The sequence below is a fragment of the Camelus dromedarius genome, chromosome 8, assembly GCF_036321535.1.
Source record: "Camelus dromedarius isolate mCamDro1 chromosome 8, mCamDro1.pat, whole genome shotgun sequence".
Taxonomy (NCBI): domain Eukaryota; kingdom Metazoa; phylum Chordata; class Mammalia; order Artiodactyla; family Camelidae; genus Camelus; species Camelus dromedarius.
Window position 1 is genome coordinate 35,731,325 of NC_087443.1, and position 21,204 is coordinate 35,752,528.

General features: G+C 32.6%; 2 protein-coding genes across 9 annotated transcripts in view; one reads left to right on the plus strand and one right to left on the minus strand.

The window, feature by feature from the left end:
- Positions 1-21,204, plus strand: part of CTNNA3 (catenin alpha 3) — a 1,350,697-nt gene that overhangs the window by 392,296 nt on the left and 937,197 nt on the right. The window lies entirely within an intron of this gene.
- LRRTM3 (leucine rich repeat transmembrane neuronal 3) overlaps positions 18,362-21,204 on the minus strand; it is a 165,772-nt gene continuing 162,929 nt past the window's right edge. The window contains exon 3 of the mRNA XM_010985793.3: positions 18,362-20,009. Coding sequence (XP_010984095.1) covers positions 19,800-20,009 — 210 coding nt within the window. The 3' untranslated portion in view covers positions 18,362-19,799. The remainder of the gene's footprint in view (positions 20,010-21,204) is intronic.

The window sequence follows — 21,204 nt, forward strand, 5'->3', positions numbered from 1 at the left end:
TGGGAAACCATTTAGAACATCACCAAATAAGACACCAGATAATTCTAGGGTGTGGTTTGGGGAACTACGTCCTGCTCCAGCAATACGGCAAGGCTTTGGTGTGTAAATATTTACTGGTTTAAGCAACTAAACTTAAAGAACACTTCAAGAGAAATCCTTTTTTTCACATGTTTACTGGACAGATGTCTTCTTAGATCTGCCCACTCTTGCCTGAAAGGCAGTAACTATTTCAAGTAGCTATTAGCATATTAAGAAAACTCAGCTAATTCCACCCACTTCACATTAACTTGCACTTGTTGATTATTTGCTATAATATGTTAAATAATTGCTCATGAATGGGTCAAGAAAAGCAGTCATTCACCTGTCTTGATTGCTATAAATATCATTGAAGTCATTCAAATGTACTTTATTATTCACAAACTCTTCTAAGTCATTAATAAATATATTGAACACCTGTGCTAGCACTGATCCCTGAGGCACCTCATTATTAACCTAATTGCATAGCTTCATGATATTTCATTTAACCTTGATTTTTACTACCAAACCTTTTTCAAACCAAGACATTTTCAAATTAATGATAAAATGTTACCTTTTATCCTGTGGTTGCCATGGCTTCATGATTGAATTTGCACATTAAAAAATTCTGAATAAAATATCATTAGAGATTCGTTTTTCTTAAAACAAGAAAATAATTATACACTTTTGTCTCCCAGTTGTTTTCACTGACATTCTACTTGTCTACCTCTCTTCTTTTCATTGTTTGTTTTCATCTACTATTTTCAAAATGTTAGGGTGTAGAAATGATAATCATTTAATCACAGTATCATGGTTCTGGATACAGTTTTTTTTGTGGGTCCCAACTTCTCAATCCTATTTTATTGCTAACTGGTAATTCCATCAGACCAAAGTCAGGAAAGTAAAAAGGAGATGGAATTCATTTTAGCTGACATTGCTATTCATCAGTGAAGCCATTACAAGTGAAGAATGAGGTTTGTAACTTCTGGTTTAAATCAAGCTTATGGAGTATAGTTTTATCTAATGTTGGAGCTAGAGGGGACTCTGAAGATCACATGGTTAAGTTTCCCTCATTTTTCAGATAAAGTAACAGAAACCAGAAAGTGAATTGACCTTGATAAAGGTCACACAGATCAGAGCCAGAGTTCTGCTTTTCACTCTATTGTTCATTCCATTGCAGCCAGACTTAGGTTTTTAAATCCTTGTTTTGCATTATGGGTAACTAAAATTTTGTCTTATTTATTATGAATTTTGACATGAGTTCCTTTTTAAGCCTCTTTTAGGCCATCATCTACGTGTATCTTTCAATCCCTAACAGTGCCTTAAATTTAGTAAATATCTAGTGGACTCAAGTATATATGTTTAGTATGTGTATATATTGTTTTAAATATGTATAAATATATACATACACATTAAATTATGGCTATTCAGAGCGTTTTTAGTTTTTATTTTATTTATTTCATCAATCTATATCAGCCATGAACAAGAGCTCATAAGGGATATTATACAAGTTAATTTCTCAAACTGAGTTCCAAGTGGTTAGGCTTTAGGATGCACAGGTTTATTTGCACTATTATACTAAAGAATATTGAGTTTTTCTATGATGTTGATTCTTTGTTTCCTTTATATAAACTCTCAAATTTGCTTTAAGACTCTCAAATCTAACCAAATTTCCTCATAGATATTTGAGCTACTTAGAAGACTATAGGGCAAAAGAATGAGAAGGGCCCTTCTACAGAAACTCAGGGAAGGGACACCAAGATTGTTATTGCTGTTGGTTCCCAGCCTTCCCACCTCCCAAAAGAGGCATTACCAGAAAAGCTTCTGTATTTGCCCATTTAAAATATTTACTTTGTTTTTTAATAGCAACATTTCCAAAGCATTGAAATGCTTTTTATTGCTATTGGAAGGTCACCACTCAAATAGTCAATGTTCTATCATGTGGGTAAGTCACTCCTTGGAAGAATTATAAGCACCTTCAAGGTACATTATGTATTGCAGGTTCATAATTCATCTGCTTTGGGAAAAAGTATTTAATTTAAGCCGTATATAGTAAATTATTATACCACTGTGGCAAATGAAATTAATACAACTCCATACCTAGGGAATAGTTGACTCATCTAGTCAGATCTGGTTCATTATTCTTTAACATGCTAGGGAAAAAAAAGAAATAACTTTAAAATTTTTTGTCAAATACCTAGGAAGCATATCAATACTGAGCAGGAATGTCTAAGTAAAAAATAATGTATAGAGTAAGCAGAAAGGATTAAACTGCTAAATTTCTCTATAGGTGTTTATTTGAATATTTTGACCTAGGAAGTAGTAGATGAAATGTTATCACAGAAAAATTAAAGAGGCAGCTCTCTTAAAAGAGAATCATTTTCCACTTCTAGGATCTGAAGATCCAGTTTTTCCTTCTCCCTCACCCCTTTAACTCCATTTTCTATCATAGAATCCTTTAAAATTATTGGTATAAATCTGTTGCTAAAACAAGTGCCATCTATATCATGCTCCTTGAATCTGTCTCTCCCTTATTTCCCCCATGGCCATTTTCATGATCATCTCGATGACTGGAGATGTCTCATTTGTGCTCTTGCACTCAGATTAATTGCTTCCAGAAGGCCTATGGGCGAGGCATAGATAGTTGATGTTGCCATAATCTTGAAGTTAGTCAAATATCAGACCAGAGATGAAGCTTATACTGTAGGCCAACTGAAAAGGCTTCCAGAAATATGGCCTGGGCTTTTAGTGAGAGAACTATGGAAGTTCTGAACTGACACATACAGGATCCTCCAAGATAGGTTATTATAGGCTTCATAGATATATATTCTCATTTCTGGGATATCCACATAAAAATTTTCACAGGCTCAGATCTTTTCTTGGGACCTCTTTGATTGGGATTGACCAAAGTTGCATTATATTCCACAGGACTGAACTTCAGTCCCAAACCAAGATACGAGATTTTTTAAAAAGTGGTAATTGAAGTACACTCTTTAGGGCTGATTCTTAGCAGAGAAAAGACAAGAAAAAGCATAGATGGTGGTGTCTCTCTCCACGGCAGGTCTCCCATCCCCACCACACACATGCAAACCATACATACACATATGCACACACATGTATACACATAGCACTGAGAACCACCGTTATGTTACCAATATTGTGTTACCTCTTAAGGAATAGAGAAAAAATTAAGAACCACTAATCCAAATTTCTTGCCCAACTTTATGTACATGCTGGTATGTAGTTCCAATTCCATCTGCATTTAAAAAAAATTTTATTTATTTATATTATTTGTTATTTTCTTTTTTTGGTAGAGGGGAGGTAATTAGGCTTATTTGTTTTTAGAGGAGATACTAAGATTGAACCCAGGACCTCATGCATGCTTAGCTTCTGTTCTACCACTTGAGCTATACCCTCCCCCTTCCATCCGTATTTATATTGTAACAAAATTAATGGCATGAAAAACAAAAAGAAAATACATGGAGATTCCAGAATAGATATATTCTGTATGAACTAGTCTTAATAGTCTACTTAAATAGGATTTTTACTTGTATTTTTATATTGCATATGTTTGTAAATCATTTAACTCTATTTATGAAGAAAACATCTCTGTTTTTACAAAGGTTGTACAGGATTGAAATGTAATTCAGAACCTTGTCTGAGTGTAATTCAAATCTATAAATGTAGAGGCCTTATATTCCAAAATTTTAAATTGTTAAATATATTGGTTTTAGGTATATTATTAGTACATTGATACTCATTTTTACTTTCTTTAATTTTCAAAGAAATTTTGTGAAATAGGAATTATACAATAATTGGGAACAGAATGCAATATTTGATATATACTTTCTTAATTTTCCTTTTCTTGAATTTGATCTCTTATCTCTGATTCTAAGGAGTAATGGGACACTAGGACTAAAGATGGGATATGTATGCCAAGTGAAAATTATTACATTTTAAGTTTGTCTGTACTGCATGCTTCATAAATCTTACAGTTGTGCTAAAGTCTTAACCATATGAATACACATGAAATGTTACATTTGAATGAATTAACATAATGTCATAAATGAAATATTATTTTATTTTCCCTTTTCATGAATTTTTTATGACCTATGACTGAAGTTAATAGTGATTAAATTTTGGATAAGATATGAAAACTATCTTCATTTTTAATCTCACTTTTGGGGATTTTGTTCCTATTTATTTCCTAGTTTATTAATATGGTACCTAAAACCTACATTTTAAGTTTCAGAATTTAACTTACATGCTAATCCCAATTCTCTGCATGTAAGTGGAAGGAGACACTTTAAATGGTATCGTGAAATTATGTTGAAGATATTTTCATACTGGATAAAATTGAATATACTTGGAAAAATATTGCCTCCTTTCAATTTAGAGCTGAGATTGGAGGGTTAGATGGGCAGCTCAGAAAGAGGAGTTTCGACTATAAAGGAAGTGAAAGAATGAATATTTGGAATATAGTTATCATGGTTTATGATCTATAAGCTATATCTTAGTTAACTTTAAGGTAAAATTTAATATTAAAAAAAACTGAAGAGCCACTTAATGATAACCTATATGGACTTTTTGGCTTACTCCAAGAAAGTACTTTCAAAAAAAATTGTTGAGAACTTCATTTTTAACCCTAGTTAGCTCTTTTGAAAATATAATTTGTTAGTGTCTTTAATCCAGCATCTGAGAAGATGTTTCTACTAGTTGAAAATATCTTGAAATGTATGTCCTACTTTGCTTAGTGATCTTTATATCTTAAGAATGGTATATGAGAAAAGGAGTGTGTTGTATGAGTGTGCACATATGTGTGTGTGTCTATCAGTCTGTTTTTACAGCTTGTAAGGAAGACTCAAATTAAGGAATTGAAAATCTAAGATGATGAGATAGTAGAAGGTGTGCATTATGCTGCAAAGAAATGAATTGGCATTCCAAAATGCAGATTATACCACTGTTGCAATAAAAATCAAAAACACTTTTAGGATAGCAATTGTATTTCCTGATTTATACTTTTTGCTTCCCTCTGAATAATTTGAGACTGCTTGTAAGAAAAGACATATGAAATTAAGTGAACAAAATAGGATTACAAAGAGGAAATAAGCAATATGAAAAGAAAGTCGGGACACTCAACAGGAAGGTTAACCTGGTTACCATGTTGTTAGGTATAACCCACTGTGGGTTCCTGAGCTAAAATGTGAAGATAGAATGTGTTATAGGGGTACAGAGCTCTAGCATTCATTGAGGACAAAGCACAACCATACCTAAGGGGGAATTTTTCCTGGACCTAGCTCTGAAATACATTTCTCATATGCTCTTTTTAAAAATTGTGTTTTATAATGTGATATTTATTTTATGTTTATTTTCCTTAACAATATTTTCCTTAACAATTAAATATAGAAGTATATTCGCAAAAGCTTTTCTTATATGGACCTGTAGCACATGCTGAGGGCAAAGTCCAGTGTATATGTAGCATATTATACAGAAAAAAAAAAGTCTAGAAAAGATAAAATTGATTTCAGGGTTAGAGATAAAAAGTTCAAGGGAAATGTTCCTCTTTGCTCTAAAAAAATTGAAAAATGAGATGAAGTAAGTCTTCTTGCCTTGATTCTTAAGACCAAAAATTCCTTCTCTTTGAAGTATCTCAGCCTCTATTATCTTTCTTCACCTGTTCTCTTTCCCTCTATCTCAGAAAGAATACAAGATAAAATTGACCAAATAAGTGCTGACAATACATATATAAATGTATTCTGCATCCACTTAAAATTCAGATTTCTGTTGCCAGTTGCATAAATTTACAGCATGGATCAATTCAGCCGGGGGAAAAGGCAGAAAATGAAAAGAGAAAACAGGACAAGGGATCCAAGTCAGTTAAAATATTTTACTTACACCCTAAGCCAAAGGAAGTTATGGAAATGCCTGGGAAAGAAGAAATTTTTAAGGAAGCTTATGATTTTAGATCAGCTATAAAATAAGACAATTATAAAATATCTATAATATACTGAAAAGGGTGGAAAATTCAGGTGTATTATCATAATTACCAGTTATAAGTAAATCAATTGTTCATTATTTCCATTGAAAGAACAAACTGACAACAACATCTATTCAATGTGTGAATGATTCAGTTAATAGCTTTTGACACGTCATTTCTGACACTTTTTAGGGGGGAGATAAAAATACTGCAGTGATTGAAATACATTGCGCTGGAGTGACTTGCACATAATTCATTACTTACTGGTACTCTTACTTCTAAAAAAAAATTTTTTTCCCCCAGAATGAAATAGCTTAAATGCTAGATGTTTCAGGGTTTGCTTTGGTAAGAATGTTACCATTTGGGAATTTCATAATCAGTAGCAGGTGAATAGTTGGATACTTTTCACACATTAAAAAAATTTATTGGTATTTCTAAGGAGTTTGGTGTGTTCTCTGGGCTACCATGACTCTGGGAGAAGTGGGAATGTCCTGTAGTGGATTTCTTCTTATCTTGCTATCCATTATAGGACCACATGTAAATATATTCCAGTGGGTAACTTTCTGTCACATAATGGTTTAATATAAATAATTTAAATAGATATTTCAATACATATATTAGCAATTCTCATTAATGAGCTTCTGGATCTTTCATAGAATACACATGTACAGTCATATAAAGCCAAGTCTTTGATTATTCAAGGGATTTGTGGAATTTCTAAAATCCAGCCACAAGCAAAGAGCTGCTTTTGTGAAAAGTGTCAATGGATCTTTTTAAAGGGGAAGGCTTTGAGCCTTATCTGAATTTTCTTAAGCTCTGGGATATTCAGTTTATTGAAAAAAGATTTTGAAACCTATGTTTGGTTGTCAGATCTGGAACTGAATTAAATATAACCTTATTTATACTTTTTGGAGAGCCAGCAGAACTATGTGATACTATACAATTGGATAATTTATATTGCAAGATAAACTAATATAAGCTTTTCCTCTCCAAGTCTTATCACCCTTGCTCACTATGTCAGCACATTTGTGTGTATCATACATTATCACACAAGAGGTGGAGAAAAAGAAAGAACACATGGAACATGGAAAAGAAGAGTAAAAATATTAATTGTCCTGTAGTTTATCTTTAGGGACCTGAAACTAACAGTTCCTTGCTTACTTTTCTGAAGCCACCTATGTTATGTCGTAGTGGAATGGAGAAATCTAATACATTTTATTTCACATAACTGAAAGGAATGATAAATTATTTAGATCAAGTTTTAGTATTACATCATTATAAGTTTATTTTTAACCCCTTTTTAATTTTTAGCCTATATCTGCTCTTTTTCTTATTTTCTTGCTGTTTCTATTTTAGAAAATGTTTTCAAGCTAGGAGTCTTTTGGGGAATGAATTCATAGCAAATTTAATATGCAATGGGAAATTCAATAGCAATAATAAAATGTAGCCTGTCTCTAAAGATCACTAGCTTCAGATGTTTAATTATTCAGCTGTTTTAATCCATTAATTGTCACAAGTCCTTTTGGAAATAGACAGGGTACAAACTGAAAAGGAGTGGTAGGGATCATCAAAGGCTTGTATTTTAACTAGCAGTATACCTTATGAACTTGGAGTTTCCAACCTGCTGGTGAAGACAGTATTTCTCAAAGCCTTTTTGGAGACTGTCCAATTATTTGCCATCACCATTCCATCATGCACTTACTGTGTTCAGGAATGTAAATGTCACTATTTCACACTAATTCTAACAGTATCAGGCTTGCATGAAATGAAAAGCACATTAATTTTCTTTGTAAACCAACCGGAGTTTCTCAGACTAAATTTTGCTGCTTCTTAATAGGAATTAAGAATAGTCATGAAACTTCAGAAACCTAAAGGCTGTTATATTTTTATAGTTATTAACAAATTATAGACCCTACATATGTAACATTTCAAAGATAATATTCAAAAAACTCTCATTAGGAATGTTTTAGGTATTTAATATAATGGAAATAGTTGCAGTCTAATGAACTCAGTTTTATGGGCTCATTTATTATAATACAGTGTAGGTCACACTGTAGATAACTATCAAGAGTAAAAATTTATATGTAATTTATTTTTGAAAAATAATTGTTTGAATGTAATATACATTCAATATCCATATATTGGATTGTCATATCTGCTCTTGCCATACTGCCCATTCTTCATAATCCACAAGAATGTTTTAGGAGAACGTCAAGACACAAGTCCTTTGGCATTCAATGAAATAGCATTATTCATGATAACCTCTTTTCATGTTAATATCGATATATTCTAGTCTAAAATTAAAATATATTCATCTTCATAAGTGGGAAGATCAGAAAACTATACTCTGACTAGCTACTGAATTTGCTTTAACTATTTTGGCTCAGCTTAATGCAAGGTGCATTCTTGAGGATTTACTATGAAATTGCCTTAAGTATCAAACAAACAATGGAATAGTTTGGGAATAATGGTAGCCTTACAAAGAGAGGAATTTGTTAAGGGGAAAAACGTATTAAAAGAAGCAAAAGTAATGACACTGAGCAACTACCAGAGCAAGTGTGCGTATTGCTATATTAGATGAGCACAGTGGTCACTTTACCGGTGTTTTTCACTTTCTTAAAGAATTATCTGATACTAGTAGAATAAAATACAGAAGACCCTATGTATAACCTAATTCTCATTCACTTTAATATCAGTCATGTCATAACCACTAAGGGGTGAAAATTTAAATTGTACAGGTGAATACACCTCTTCTACATTTTTCACATATTCGTGAGGTCAGAACTGTAATACAGGCTTTTTTGACACACACAATGGATTTGCTTGGGACATGTTAAATACAAAGCAAAACAAAAAACATCTGACAGTCCACTACACTTATTTCTTGTTATTTATTTAATAAAATTGCATATGGCCTGAATTTACCATAGAATGACTAAATTGAATTCTTTTGATTTGAAAATCGAATTTTGAAGATTGTGAGAGGGGAAAATTTTTTAAAAATCTGCTTTAATTTATATATGGGAAAAAACTGAGTAGCTAACTATCCTAGGAAAATGCCATACTGAGAAACTATAGGAGTTTTAGATTTCCAGAAGCTAATACTCACACACATCTAAAATACCTCTGAACTATAATTAGGAGTGGGGAGTCGAGCCTGCAGGACAGGTGTGAGTTGTGTGACTGGTGAACTTCAGAATCCAGAGTTTCAAATGGCCTTGACTTTGAGGTCTTTTCTGATTTTCTGCCAGCAATTCCTTCAGTCCTGCAGCATCATGCATATACTTTATTTTTAGAAATATCACATTGAATTACAATTATTTATTCACTTTTAAGTATTTGATCATGTTATTGCCTATCTTAGTCCTTGGAATATTATAGTGGAAGCTGAATAAATAAATACTTATTTGATTGAATTGAATTAAAAACACCAAAGTATTGTGGATATAATATAAAACAGTCTCTATACAAAAGAAAATCGCTCAGAGTAAATGCCTGTGAATGAAAATTTATAACTATCAAGTGAACACAGAGATAGCTGCAAGTTAATAGTCTAAATGATAAGCAAAATTTTTTGGAAAGAGAACATTTCTCAACTTTATTTGTACTTAAAAAAATAACAGCTTTACTGACAATTGTCTGTGCTTTTAAGGCAGAAATAATTCTGCATATTTTGTTAAATTTTCATGTGTTTGTAAAATATTTACTGTAGTGAAAAATAGTATTGAGTAAATGTGAATTCTAGTAGTAGGTCTGTTTTCTGTTACCAAAATAATATGGATCATGGCCTTTGATAATATTCTGCTTTAGTTTCTTTATTTGTAAAATGTAGCAAGTCAAAAGTAAAAGTTGTTTTCACTCTTTGGAGTAAAAATTCTGGTTAGTATTCACCAATATTAACATAAAGACTGAAAAGGTTGAAAAAGAAAAAGTCAGTCTATAGGCCTTTTTTTCTCCTGATGCCAAACAGTAATTTGACTGAGGATGTTGTAGTTATTAGCTTCTAAGAAATTATTTGATTTAATTCACATAATTATTTTAAATTAATAGAGTTGTCTGAATCAGTCTTCAAAATGCTTTATAAATATTTTACTGATACAGACACAACATTCTCCATAAAGGATTAATATTATCTAACACCTCCCCACTCCAAAGAAAGATAAAACACAATGAACAAATAGCAATATAAAGAGAAACAGAGTTGAGAAAAAGTTGGGAAATGTTTATGCCCATATAGAAAGGCCAAGAGTATGCTATGGCCAGAGTAAAATTTGGGTCTGAACTTTTAGACAATTAGGAAAAATTTGAGCTCGGTATTTCTAGGCCAAACAAGCACAACTTTAACAAATACTATTAGAATAACAGATGTCCATAAATAAAACATGATGTTCTTTCTTCTTTCTTTTCTTTATTTTACCCACCTGAATACTGCTAGTCTTACATTCTATCTTTCTCAGTTCTCTTTTTTACCCAGAATTATCCTCAAAAATTCTGCTAACTTTGATTTCATCTTCTGATCGCTGTGTGCACTTGCAGGTATTCCATTTAGCTTGGAATTTGTTTTGTTTTGTTTTGCTTAATATGGATGTCTTTCCTCTTTGCTAAGACCATAAGCCCCTTGAGAACAGGGCCTACATCATATGCTTTTTAAAAATCTCAAAGATTCTTAATTTCCACTAGACGTATATTAGGTATATAATAAACACATCCATTATATTGATGTCTTCAGTTATAGCCTTAAGTGAATATACTTTTTAATGTAAAAGTTTGACTTATGAAGTAGATTTTAAATGGGCAGTTAGTAGGGGGTCACTTTGTCAATATATCTATCATATGAATTTGAATTCTTGTTCCATAATTTAGTAGCTATATGTTGTATAATCACTTTGAGCATCATTTTTCCTTATCTTCTTAAGGGGATAATGGTACTACTTACTTCATAGGGGCATTGTTAATCCTATTAACCATATTAATGAAGATTAAATGAATTAATGCAAATAAAATGTTTAGAAATGTAAATGTTCATTAAGTGTTAGTTATTATCATTTTTTCTTAAACTGCTTAGTACTAAGTCATTCTTTCTGGAAATAATTAAATAGAACTTCTGATGAGAATTATAGAGCACAATCAGTTGCCTGAAGTCTGTCCTCAGAGGTGAAAGTATGTGACAATAAAGCTATATCATCAATACAGAGAATAGTATTTATATTCTCAGTAGCTTGAAGGCATGCACTTATCTTAAATCTATATCCAATTATTAAGTTAAAAAGAAGTGAACCCCAAACTACACTTCTGTTTTATATTACATAAAATATTTATCTGTTAGAAGACTTTTCTTCCAATCCCTTGGTGGTAGAACCAAGGTGTCATATTGAGCTCACACATTTTTGTCCCATAACTGGAATCAAAGGCAAGGAAAACATCAGTAAGGGCTACTACCCCAGCCTTATGTTATTCCTCCACAAAATGATGAAGTTTGAAAGGGGTTTATTGTAAAATAGCCATGTCTAAAATCCAACATACAACATTGGTTCAAGAAACTCATGTTTGAAGTTTGTTAAAGAGGAAACTGACAAAGAGTTTTGAAGGATGTCCAATAAACTGAACTTAAAATTTCATCAAATCCAAAGGTGAAAAATTGTTGACCTCACAAAGATCTCAAGTTTTTCTCCAGATATTTAGAGTTCAGAAATGTCCAGTATCTCTCCCTAGACCTCTCTGTTATAGGTGTAGTCAGACTAGGGCTGAGCTGGGCCTCTAGGCGCTTGTCTCAAGGCAATAATTTCCTTATTTTATAAATGAATATAAAATAAGACTCGTATATAATGAATATTACCAGTGTCTTGTCAGGAACTGCTAGAGAGGACTTTCAAACCATTTTTCCAGCTCCTCACCATGGTGGACATGCTATTCTAGTAATTGCCTTATAGTAGAGCAGAATGACAGAGTCGATCCAAGTCTTTCACCACATTTTCATCAGGTTGTTTAGGCCATTATATTTATGGACCTGTAATCTGAAATACATCATTGATGTAAAACAGTTAAGAACAGATGGAGTATATTTAAAACACAATTTATTTCTCAACTTCGGAATTTTACTAGGTATATATGAATTAATGTAATTACTCATGTGGCTAAAGCAGCAGTTTGGGGCTTATATTCTAGCTATTTCAAAATTAATCTTGAAAAGAACATTTGGTATTTAGTTTCAATCTTTTATTCTGAATTTTCAGTTTATCTCTGGAGAAATATTCTTGAAGTATTTCTTATCCTTAGTATTCTCTCTTTAGGTAGAATTAATTCTATCTTCCCATCTATTTAATATGTATTGCCACACAAATATCTGTTTGCTTTTATGTCCCTAATGTCCATAGTGGTTTTTACTGATGACATAAATGTTATTGTAAATTTTAATTATTAGTCTTAGATTTTAAAATTACTTGAAGGTTATCTAATGACAATAAATCACATTTCCTTTACTTACCTCACAGTCTGTAATTCTTTGTCCTCTTCATTTCCTTCACCGCGTCTTCAACCCAGATACCAGGAGTGTCTTTGTTGTCCCAAATCAGAATTAGTTTAGATATTTCAGATAAAATTTCTGTATGGTGTTCATGGTGCCAGGATGAACAGATGTAATGATATTATATTCAGGATGTTAGAGCTTCTTTCTTTGCTGGGCTTAGTAATTGTTTTAAATTTATACTGTAATTTTATCACAGAATAGTAGTGGCAATTTTTAGTAGAATTGTGACTTACAGAGTATTTTACTGGTTCTTGAATCCGACATGGATTATAAAAGAAAAATGTGTTCTATACATATGCTACATGTTCAGATAGTGTGATGGAGAAAAATGCTAATGCAACTCCCCAGTTATGTTACCTTGGACTTGTGCAAGTTCATAGAGAAACAGAAGAGATGGTTAGTCCAATGGTTTAATAAAAAGCTCCTAGAGACACTAATGGGATCAAGACTATTTAATAATCATTTGTTAAAAGCTGAGACTGAGGAAGATTTATTTGAGGGTGTGAATTTAAAAATAAACTTAAAATTTTTATTTGGCACCTACACATAATGGTGAAAACATTTGTATTGCCTTCAGAAGGAAAATTATATTTATTTTTTAATTTAAACTGCATATTATGTTCTGAGTAAAAGGACAAGCAGAAACTACATTGTTATAAAGGTTATCTTCCTGCCTCCTTTATGTAATGTGCTCTCAAATCTCGTAACATTTGTATAAGTAATAATGCTTCTAGAAAAAATATCCCACATAAAATCATTACAGGAGACGTTCTGCAACCCTTGCCACGTCATTGCCACTTAACATTTTGTGATTGTAGATGATTGGTATTTTTCTTTACATTGTCATCTACACTGGTCACTTTATTGACTGTTCATCTATACAGTTTTTGCTTCAATTGACATCCTTCCCTCCATTTTTGGCCAGGTTAAGGTTATATTGTGGATATCTACTTATTTTATTTTTGTTAAAAGTTTATAATGTAGCTAGGAAAATTGGAATGAAAGCACAGCCTGACTATTTTGAGTATTTATTTTATGAAGGATTTTTCTTTCAAATGTTCACTCTTTTGGGGAAACAATATATAAAGCTTCAAGGAAATGGATATTTCTTTCCATTAAATTGCTGACTTGGGATATTGAAGGGAATCTCTACACAGTGTGAAATAGCTTATGAAATTTTTCTGTTTAGGAATAAGAAAGTACATTCTTTTTCTCCTATCTTCATACCACTTATTAAAATATATGAGCCTAGTTATATTGATTATGGTCTTTTTAACATTTGAAAATGTGCTATTGGGTGGTCAGAACACATTCTTAGAGTCAGATGAACTGGGTTTGAATTCCCAACTCTACTGAATCAACCTTGGCAAATTATTCAATTACTTTGATCCTTATTTTCCTCTTCTTTAAATGGTGGTTGTATCTGTTTACTTAGATGATTTGAGAATGAGATGAGGACAGCACAATGCCTTGTACATCATAAATTCATTCTTTCCTCTCTCCTCAACTCTAGCTTTTCAACTGATCCATGAAAGCAAATAGTAGGTTAAGTGAATAGTGCAGCTGATTTAAGGTGGTTATCAGATATTCCTGTTCATAGAGCTAATAAGGGGCAAAATCTATAAACAACAAAGTTTGTCAGGAAACAACCTGACCACTTTATATATAGTGGTCCTTTGTTGTGCATTTTTCTAGTCAAGAAAAATGTTCAGCCATGCTTAGCAGACTAGATTCACATTGGCATAGCAAAGCACAAGAATAATTTTAGACTAGAATAAAAAGCAACTGAATGGCTTGGTGAAAGTAAATTCATCTGAATAATATTTTGCAAAAGTTAGCATGCATCAGAGCTTAGTTCCAGAGACTGTAATTCAGTAAATCTAGTATGGACCCAAGAGATTTGGGCTCATTTTGATCTCTTAATAGTAACTTTGAGGCTATTATAGGTGGTAAAAGTTTAAGCCAATAAATAGAAAGAGTGTAACTGGCAACTTCGTCCATATTATTTTAATGCTATTTTCATATTAGTCCAGATAAATAAATTCAATAAATGAAACTGACTGGAAATGATTCCTCTTTAATGTATATAGACGTGCTCAAAACCTAGAGTCAGTCTTCATTTTATATAGTCTGAGGCAAAGTCCTGATCATAGAACCTTTAAGGCCATAAAGTACATGTGCTGCATTATACAACACAAGATATGTGGAAATCGATTTACAAAAGCTAAATTAGTGGGTGATGTTTCAGATTTGAAAACAAAAAGGATTTACTTCAAGGATCCTTTATCACATGGTCCCTTGGGGTACTTGAAATGTTATTTGATTTATACAAAATAAAATTTCACTCAGCTTTTCAGGAAGACATATATCATGTAAAACAAAATCTATAAATGTTTGGGAGAAAGGAGGAAGAAACTCAAGAGTTCTCTAAACTCTAGATGGCTGAGGCACTCTGTTGCTTTAAGGTCACTATCCTTAATAGAAAGGTAAATAATCAACTGTGGACTTTTTTAAACATGAATTTTTACCCTAACATAAAAAATGTAAATATAACAGCTTCCTATCTCATAGTAAATAGTAATGCAAGCCACAAGAGACCTTTATAAATAATTCTTCACTGCTTTGGTATATTTTTAAAGAAATTTTCAGATGTTTCTTTCCCATTACCCAGTTGATAGTAAAATGAAGCACAGTCGCTGATTGTCAATTTACCGTACCCTCGTGCCTATCTCAGAGTTTTGAAAGCCTTGACCCTGGTACTTCTCTAGTTAGACAGCTGTGGTGAGTTGAAAAGGTAACGCAAGTAGTTGGAGGCTGTTACCGCAAGACCAACTCGTCTGGATTTCTTAATGCATAACCAACGCATCTGAACCTTGGGACATTTTATGTGTTATGAGGTTGTTATACTATTACCCTGAGTGATAAACTGGTAAGAGCTATGGCAATGTAAGATGTTATTGTATCTACTCTAGAGATTTCTCACCCTCTTTTCTGCGGGCATGTATCTGCTGGTCCTGTTATCTTTCCCTTTATGTGCTGCCATCTACCCAGCAGATTATCTGCATCTGATTTTCTTTCTTCCAGTTTGCTAATCATTTACATCAAGTACCTGTTTTATGCTTTCAGTTTATTTACTTATTTTGAATGCTTAGTTTTAGAGATGATACCTGTCTTCCAGTCAGGAGCAGACAAAAACAAATATATTTTTAATCCCATATACAGTGGTTTTATTTTAGAAAATATTTTTGCAAAAAAGACTTTGCTATTTCTAAGCAGTTTGTGGAGTTATACTGATCTGATTTCAAGTCAGGATTATGTCATTTGTCTCGAATGATAAATTTGGGCAAGTTTTCCTTCTAAAAATATGATTTATATTAAAATCTGTATGACTTCATGGTTTTGGCAGTAAGAGTAGAGACAATAAAAATGAGTTGATCAGTAATATGTTATTTGCTTACTAGCATATGTTTTTAGTATCTGTATATCAGTTTGGATGAATTATATTTCATTTTTATTAGGAGAATAGAGAAAATCATTCTCCATTAAGCTAGGTGTAAGAATTCATGGTTCTTTCAATAAGTATTTTCACTGAAACAAAAAAAGGACAAAAAATTATAAAGGTTTCCCCAATTAGCTCTGAACTGAATGTTTGTTCAGTCGAAATGTGTTAAACGTATGTCCAACCTTGCGCTGTTGATCTGTTTTATAACTGTACACACAATCTCAATATTGGTGGTCTTGGTTTTTTTTTTCCCTTGTGCTTCTCAATTTTATGTCTATACCTTGGGGCCTATACACATCCACTTCTTGGAAGCAACTGTTCTACACATTTACAAATGATATGAGATATCAAAAATTTATAATTTGCTATACTTTTTTAATAAAGAGTTTTAATGTGAGAGCCCAGAGTAGCACACAGAAAGAGTCCGTTTAGCCCATATATGATACAGACAGAGGAACTGAGTTAAATTAGGGATCACTAAACAACATGTCAAACATTATTTCATTCTGTTCAGTATCTGGAAATTCTCTGGCCCTGATCAGAGAAGGAAGATTTATAGTATAGTGGAAAGGTTAATAAGCTCTGAATTTTGACCTGCTCCATTTCTGACCAGGGCCAGTTCACCTCTTTTTAGGCAACCTGGTGGTCCCCTCACTCCCTGGACGTCACCATATTCATGCTCAAGTGATCCTCTTTCTTCATCCTCCCAAGTAGCTGGGAGTAAAGGTGTGCATGAACACACCCCGCTAATAGGCTCTGAATTTTCAGAGTGCTTTAACTTCACCAATTACTAGTCCCATGTTCTTGGGTGAGTCTCAACTTCTTTGAGATTAATGTGTCTTCATAGGGTGGTTATGAAGACAAAATAGAATAATTTATGTGGAATGTGGTTTGTAAACTTTAAAACACTGTAAATTTATTGTTTGCTGCAGCTACTGCTGTTACTGTAGCCACGTTGGGTTAAATTGCATTTTTCAACTCCAAACACAAGCATTTCAGTTGTTTAAATAGGTGAGTAAGAGGAAGGGAGACATGGGGACAGGGTGGTTAGAAAGAGGAAATAGGAGATTATTGAATGCTGAAAAAGGTTAGAAATAAAGATTTTAGATGCAAATGTATAAATTGCAAATGTATGATTAAGATACTAGACACAATCTCCTCTAGCAGGTTTTCATTTTCCCCAACCCCTTACACCCCTAGATGTGGCAGAATAAAAATTAAGCAAACAAGTAACCCCAGCACCTTTTTTTTCTCTTGTAAAATCCTTTGGATTTAATTTCAAATATGAGAAATATCAAAATTCTTAGTTTATTTTGCTCTTTCTGTAGTAAGTCCTCCGATGCACAGAACATTCCAAGGTGACTGCTTCTATTTTTAGTTATTTACTTTAGATGAACTTAAAACGTTTAAGAAAGAAAGCAGTTTGTGTCAGGATATCAAGGGCATATATTTGTGAGGCTCCCTGGAATCTTAAAATTTCTAAAAATCATTTGTCAATTTGAAAATGTCTGGAAAGAGGTATAAAGTGCTTATTTACACAAATTAAAAGATGTTTGGATCTTTGCAAGGACAACTTCTAATGAGAGAAAATTGCAAATGACGTTTTGGTTTACATAATAAATAAAAATTTGCATCTGATTTCAGATCCACACATAATAGATTTATAATTAACCTTCTGTAGATTTGCTAACTGCAAAGCAAAGTCTCAAAGTAGAAGATCAAGAATACTCTGACAATAATACATTGCAAGGAAATTAGAAATTGGAAAAAATAGAAATTAAAAGTAAACGTAAAATGACAGTTTTTTAGAATAGCAAATAATTTATGCAAAATACGTTACAAAATCTGGGATGCTCAATAGTTGATACAAGTACTATGACATTTAGTTTCATTTAAAATAGTAAGAGAGTTTGCTCTTCCAATATTGTAGTTTTTTTCTTTCTGACTTTGTATGCTTTCAACAAAAACTTGCTCTGCATTTTTAAAGTTCATTCTTCTTGAAGCTTCTCTTAAATTTGCCATGATAAACCTGCATAAAACTACACTTTTGAATTTCTTTGAAAGAAATGAAAGATTAAGTTTGATACGGGTTTTCATAAATTCTTTTCTTCATTGTTTTTGACTGTGTTTGATCCCTGTTAGATTGACATACTCAACCTATTTTTGATGTCATGAATTTAAAATGACAACAGAAAAAAACACTTCTCCTAGTGCAACAGCAATTGAAAATTATAGTTTTATATTAAAAAAAAAACCCCACAAAAGCATGTGTGAATACCATAGATAAAATAACAATATTTTCAAACAATACGTTGTATCAAGCAAACAGAAACAAGTTGGTTATTTAAGCCTCTGAAAAATCAGATTTTCATAACTTGATTGAACTAACTGTATAATACAATTGAATAATCAGTGTATGATCTGGGGTGGCTTCAAATTACTCTGGGTTATTTTTTACATAATTGGGAGGTGAATCTCATTATGAATAGCATTATAAACAATTTAGAACATATTAAGGATGTTTACAGTTGACTTGAGTGATAAAATTCTCCACCATGGCTCATATCTATATTGAATGAGCTCTAGATGTTTAGAGTTCTCTCTCAGGAGAAAAGTGATGTAGCACACAAAGTGGAAAAATTCATATATTTCCTTTGAGATGTTCCTAAAATATAGCTCACCATTCTAAATGAGAAATTGTCTTAAAAACCAGGCACATTTTGCACTCATGGTTATTTTTAGGTAAACCACTTTGGGTTAATTAAGAGAAAAATTGCTACTGTACAGATATTATGCTTTATCCTCCCACCTTGGCCTGAAATAATGAGATGTACCAAGTTTTTCTTTGTCACTGGCAGCTGCACCTTTTAAGTATATCAAAGTCTGTTGCTGTGGTTACGGCCTTTGTTTCCAGTGATGTTTTGTCCATGCTTCCCCTGACCCTTAACAGTGGGTTACTCAAAAGAATGAAATAATGAGTCATTCATTCAGAAATATGTTGTTAAAATATTCCTCTTTATCATTACATTTCACTGCTTAGAAACTAGGCTGTAATTCAAGGCAACAGTTAAGTCTGAGAAGTGTTAAAAAAAAATCTTTGATTTTTTTTCATTTATAAGAAAAACCTGTCTATGTAATTGAAGAACTTCTTACAAGTCCCAACAATTAAACCCTTTTTGGTTAATGTATTATTTCTGGAACAAGTAGATAAAATTCTACGCAGTAAGCATGATAAAAATCGTGCATGTTTCGCACAGCACAGAATTTTAGAGTCAAGGTTTCTGGGCACAAAAGCAGTAACAAAACAGTCCCTACAAAACTGAGTAACTCTGAATAAACACAAGAAATAATTGTTGTTAATTTAAAATTTTAGAAACTGAAATGTGTAAAGTTTGTAAAGTAAAATGTAATTAAATTATGGTACTGTATACCAGTTGTTTCTATAATTGAAACTTTACAATATGAAAAATACATTAGCTCTGTACAGTTTTTACAGGTAGGTAGGATGAGTTTTGAGAAAAAAAGATTCTTTTTTTTTGCAGGGTCATACTCTAGGTCAAAAAAATACTGCACAACTTAGCTAATTACAAAGTGTAGACTTGAAACAATTCATGTCTTCTTTATTTCATGAATCAATCTTGGATTTTTGTTTATTTTAACAGGGGATTTGTTTTGTTTTGTTTTGTTTTGTTTTTAAAGTCCACAATGAACAAATCTTCCTCATTTTGTCCTTGAGGTTACAAAGTTTGGTGGCAACCTTTGGTTACCGGTTAGTTCAGTTAAGCCAGCTGCTGTTTATGTTCACTGATTCGGCCAGCTGTTGTGATTGTGCTCAGGTCCAGCTCAGTCTCTAGGTGTGTTTCCATCGTATCTTCCTGTGCATTCGTTTCAAAGGACTTATGAGAGAGAAGTTCATGATGCACCCCACAGTAACTTATTGTGGGCTGGTCGTATGCCAGAAAAGTTGACACATTCATTGATAAAGGTATCTGGGGAAAAATGACATGAGAAAAGTCAGTTATAAAAAGACAAACAACTTTGGGGGCAAGACTTGGAGACTGTGAAGTGCTGAAGTGACTCACCTCTATGGTTACCTCTGTGGCTCAGGAGTCCCCACGCTATCCCACTAATGTCCCTCATTCTCATACTAACAAGCACAATGCAACAATTTTAAAAGCCTGGGATGAAGCTGCTTAATTCTTAAGTAGAATCTTCAGAGAAATAGGAGACTGAGTGATTCTGAAAATGCTAAAAGCTTTATTGGAAAAGTTAGAAAAATGTGTTTCCTCAGTAGGATAAAATTGTGGTATTAGAACTAAGAAAAGTATTATTTGGTTATTTATGATATTGGAATACAACTGGACAGTGATTCTCAAACTTTATCATTCAAGAAAATCACCTTCCCTTTCTTCAACTCCAATCTCCACTTCCCTGATTTTTTTGAATTTAGTAGGTCTGGGGTAAGACCTGGAATTTGCATTTCTTATAAGTTCCCATGTGATACTGCTGCTGTGAATCCATACACCACACTTTGAGAACCACTGTAGAAGAGAATTGTCTAGGTAAGTCATTCTGGCTTTTTTTACCCAATAACTTTTTTGTTTTTTTAATGGTTGATGGTTTTTATTAAGGGTGCTCTTTCATTGTAGTTAATACATAGGTTTTTCTAAAGACTTTCATTGAACCACCCCCAACCCAATAACTTTTTAATATTTATTTCACCATGAGGATTCTTGAAACATTAATGTATGTAGCTTGATCCATATATCCAAAATCTAAAGTTTAGTGAACTTCTAGGAAGAATCTATGACTGCTATGACGGTCTAACAAGCAACAAAAGATGATACTAGTTTGAAGGAATCATGATAAATATAGATATGGAAGGGACTCTCTTGCTAACTGCAGCTAAATGAAAAATAATAAGTTCTAAAAGTATGAGGAAAAAAGCAAGGGTGACCATTGTGAGCAAAAGGGAAGCATACATGTTACAGACAAAAGGTAGTTTGAAATGTAATCAGATGTCAACATCTATTCCCATTTTTTTCAATAAGATAAAAAAATTTGTCCTAAAAAGTAGGCAGATTTGAGAAAACTTCAGCCTTGAATTCTGTTTAATATCCTAATTACTAATTCATGTTGTTGAGTAACCTTGGATAAAAACTTCTGCCATTCTCATTTGGTGAG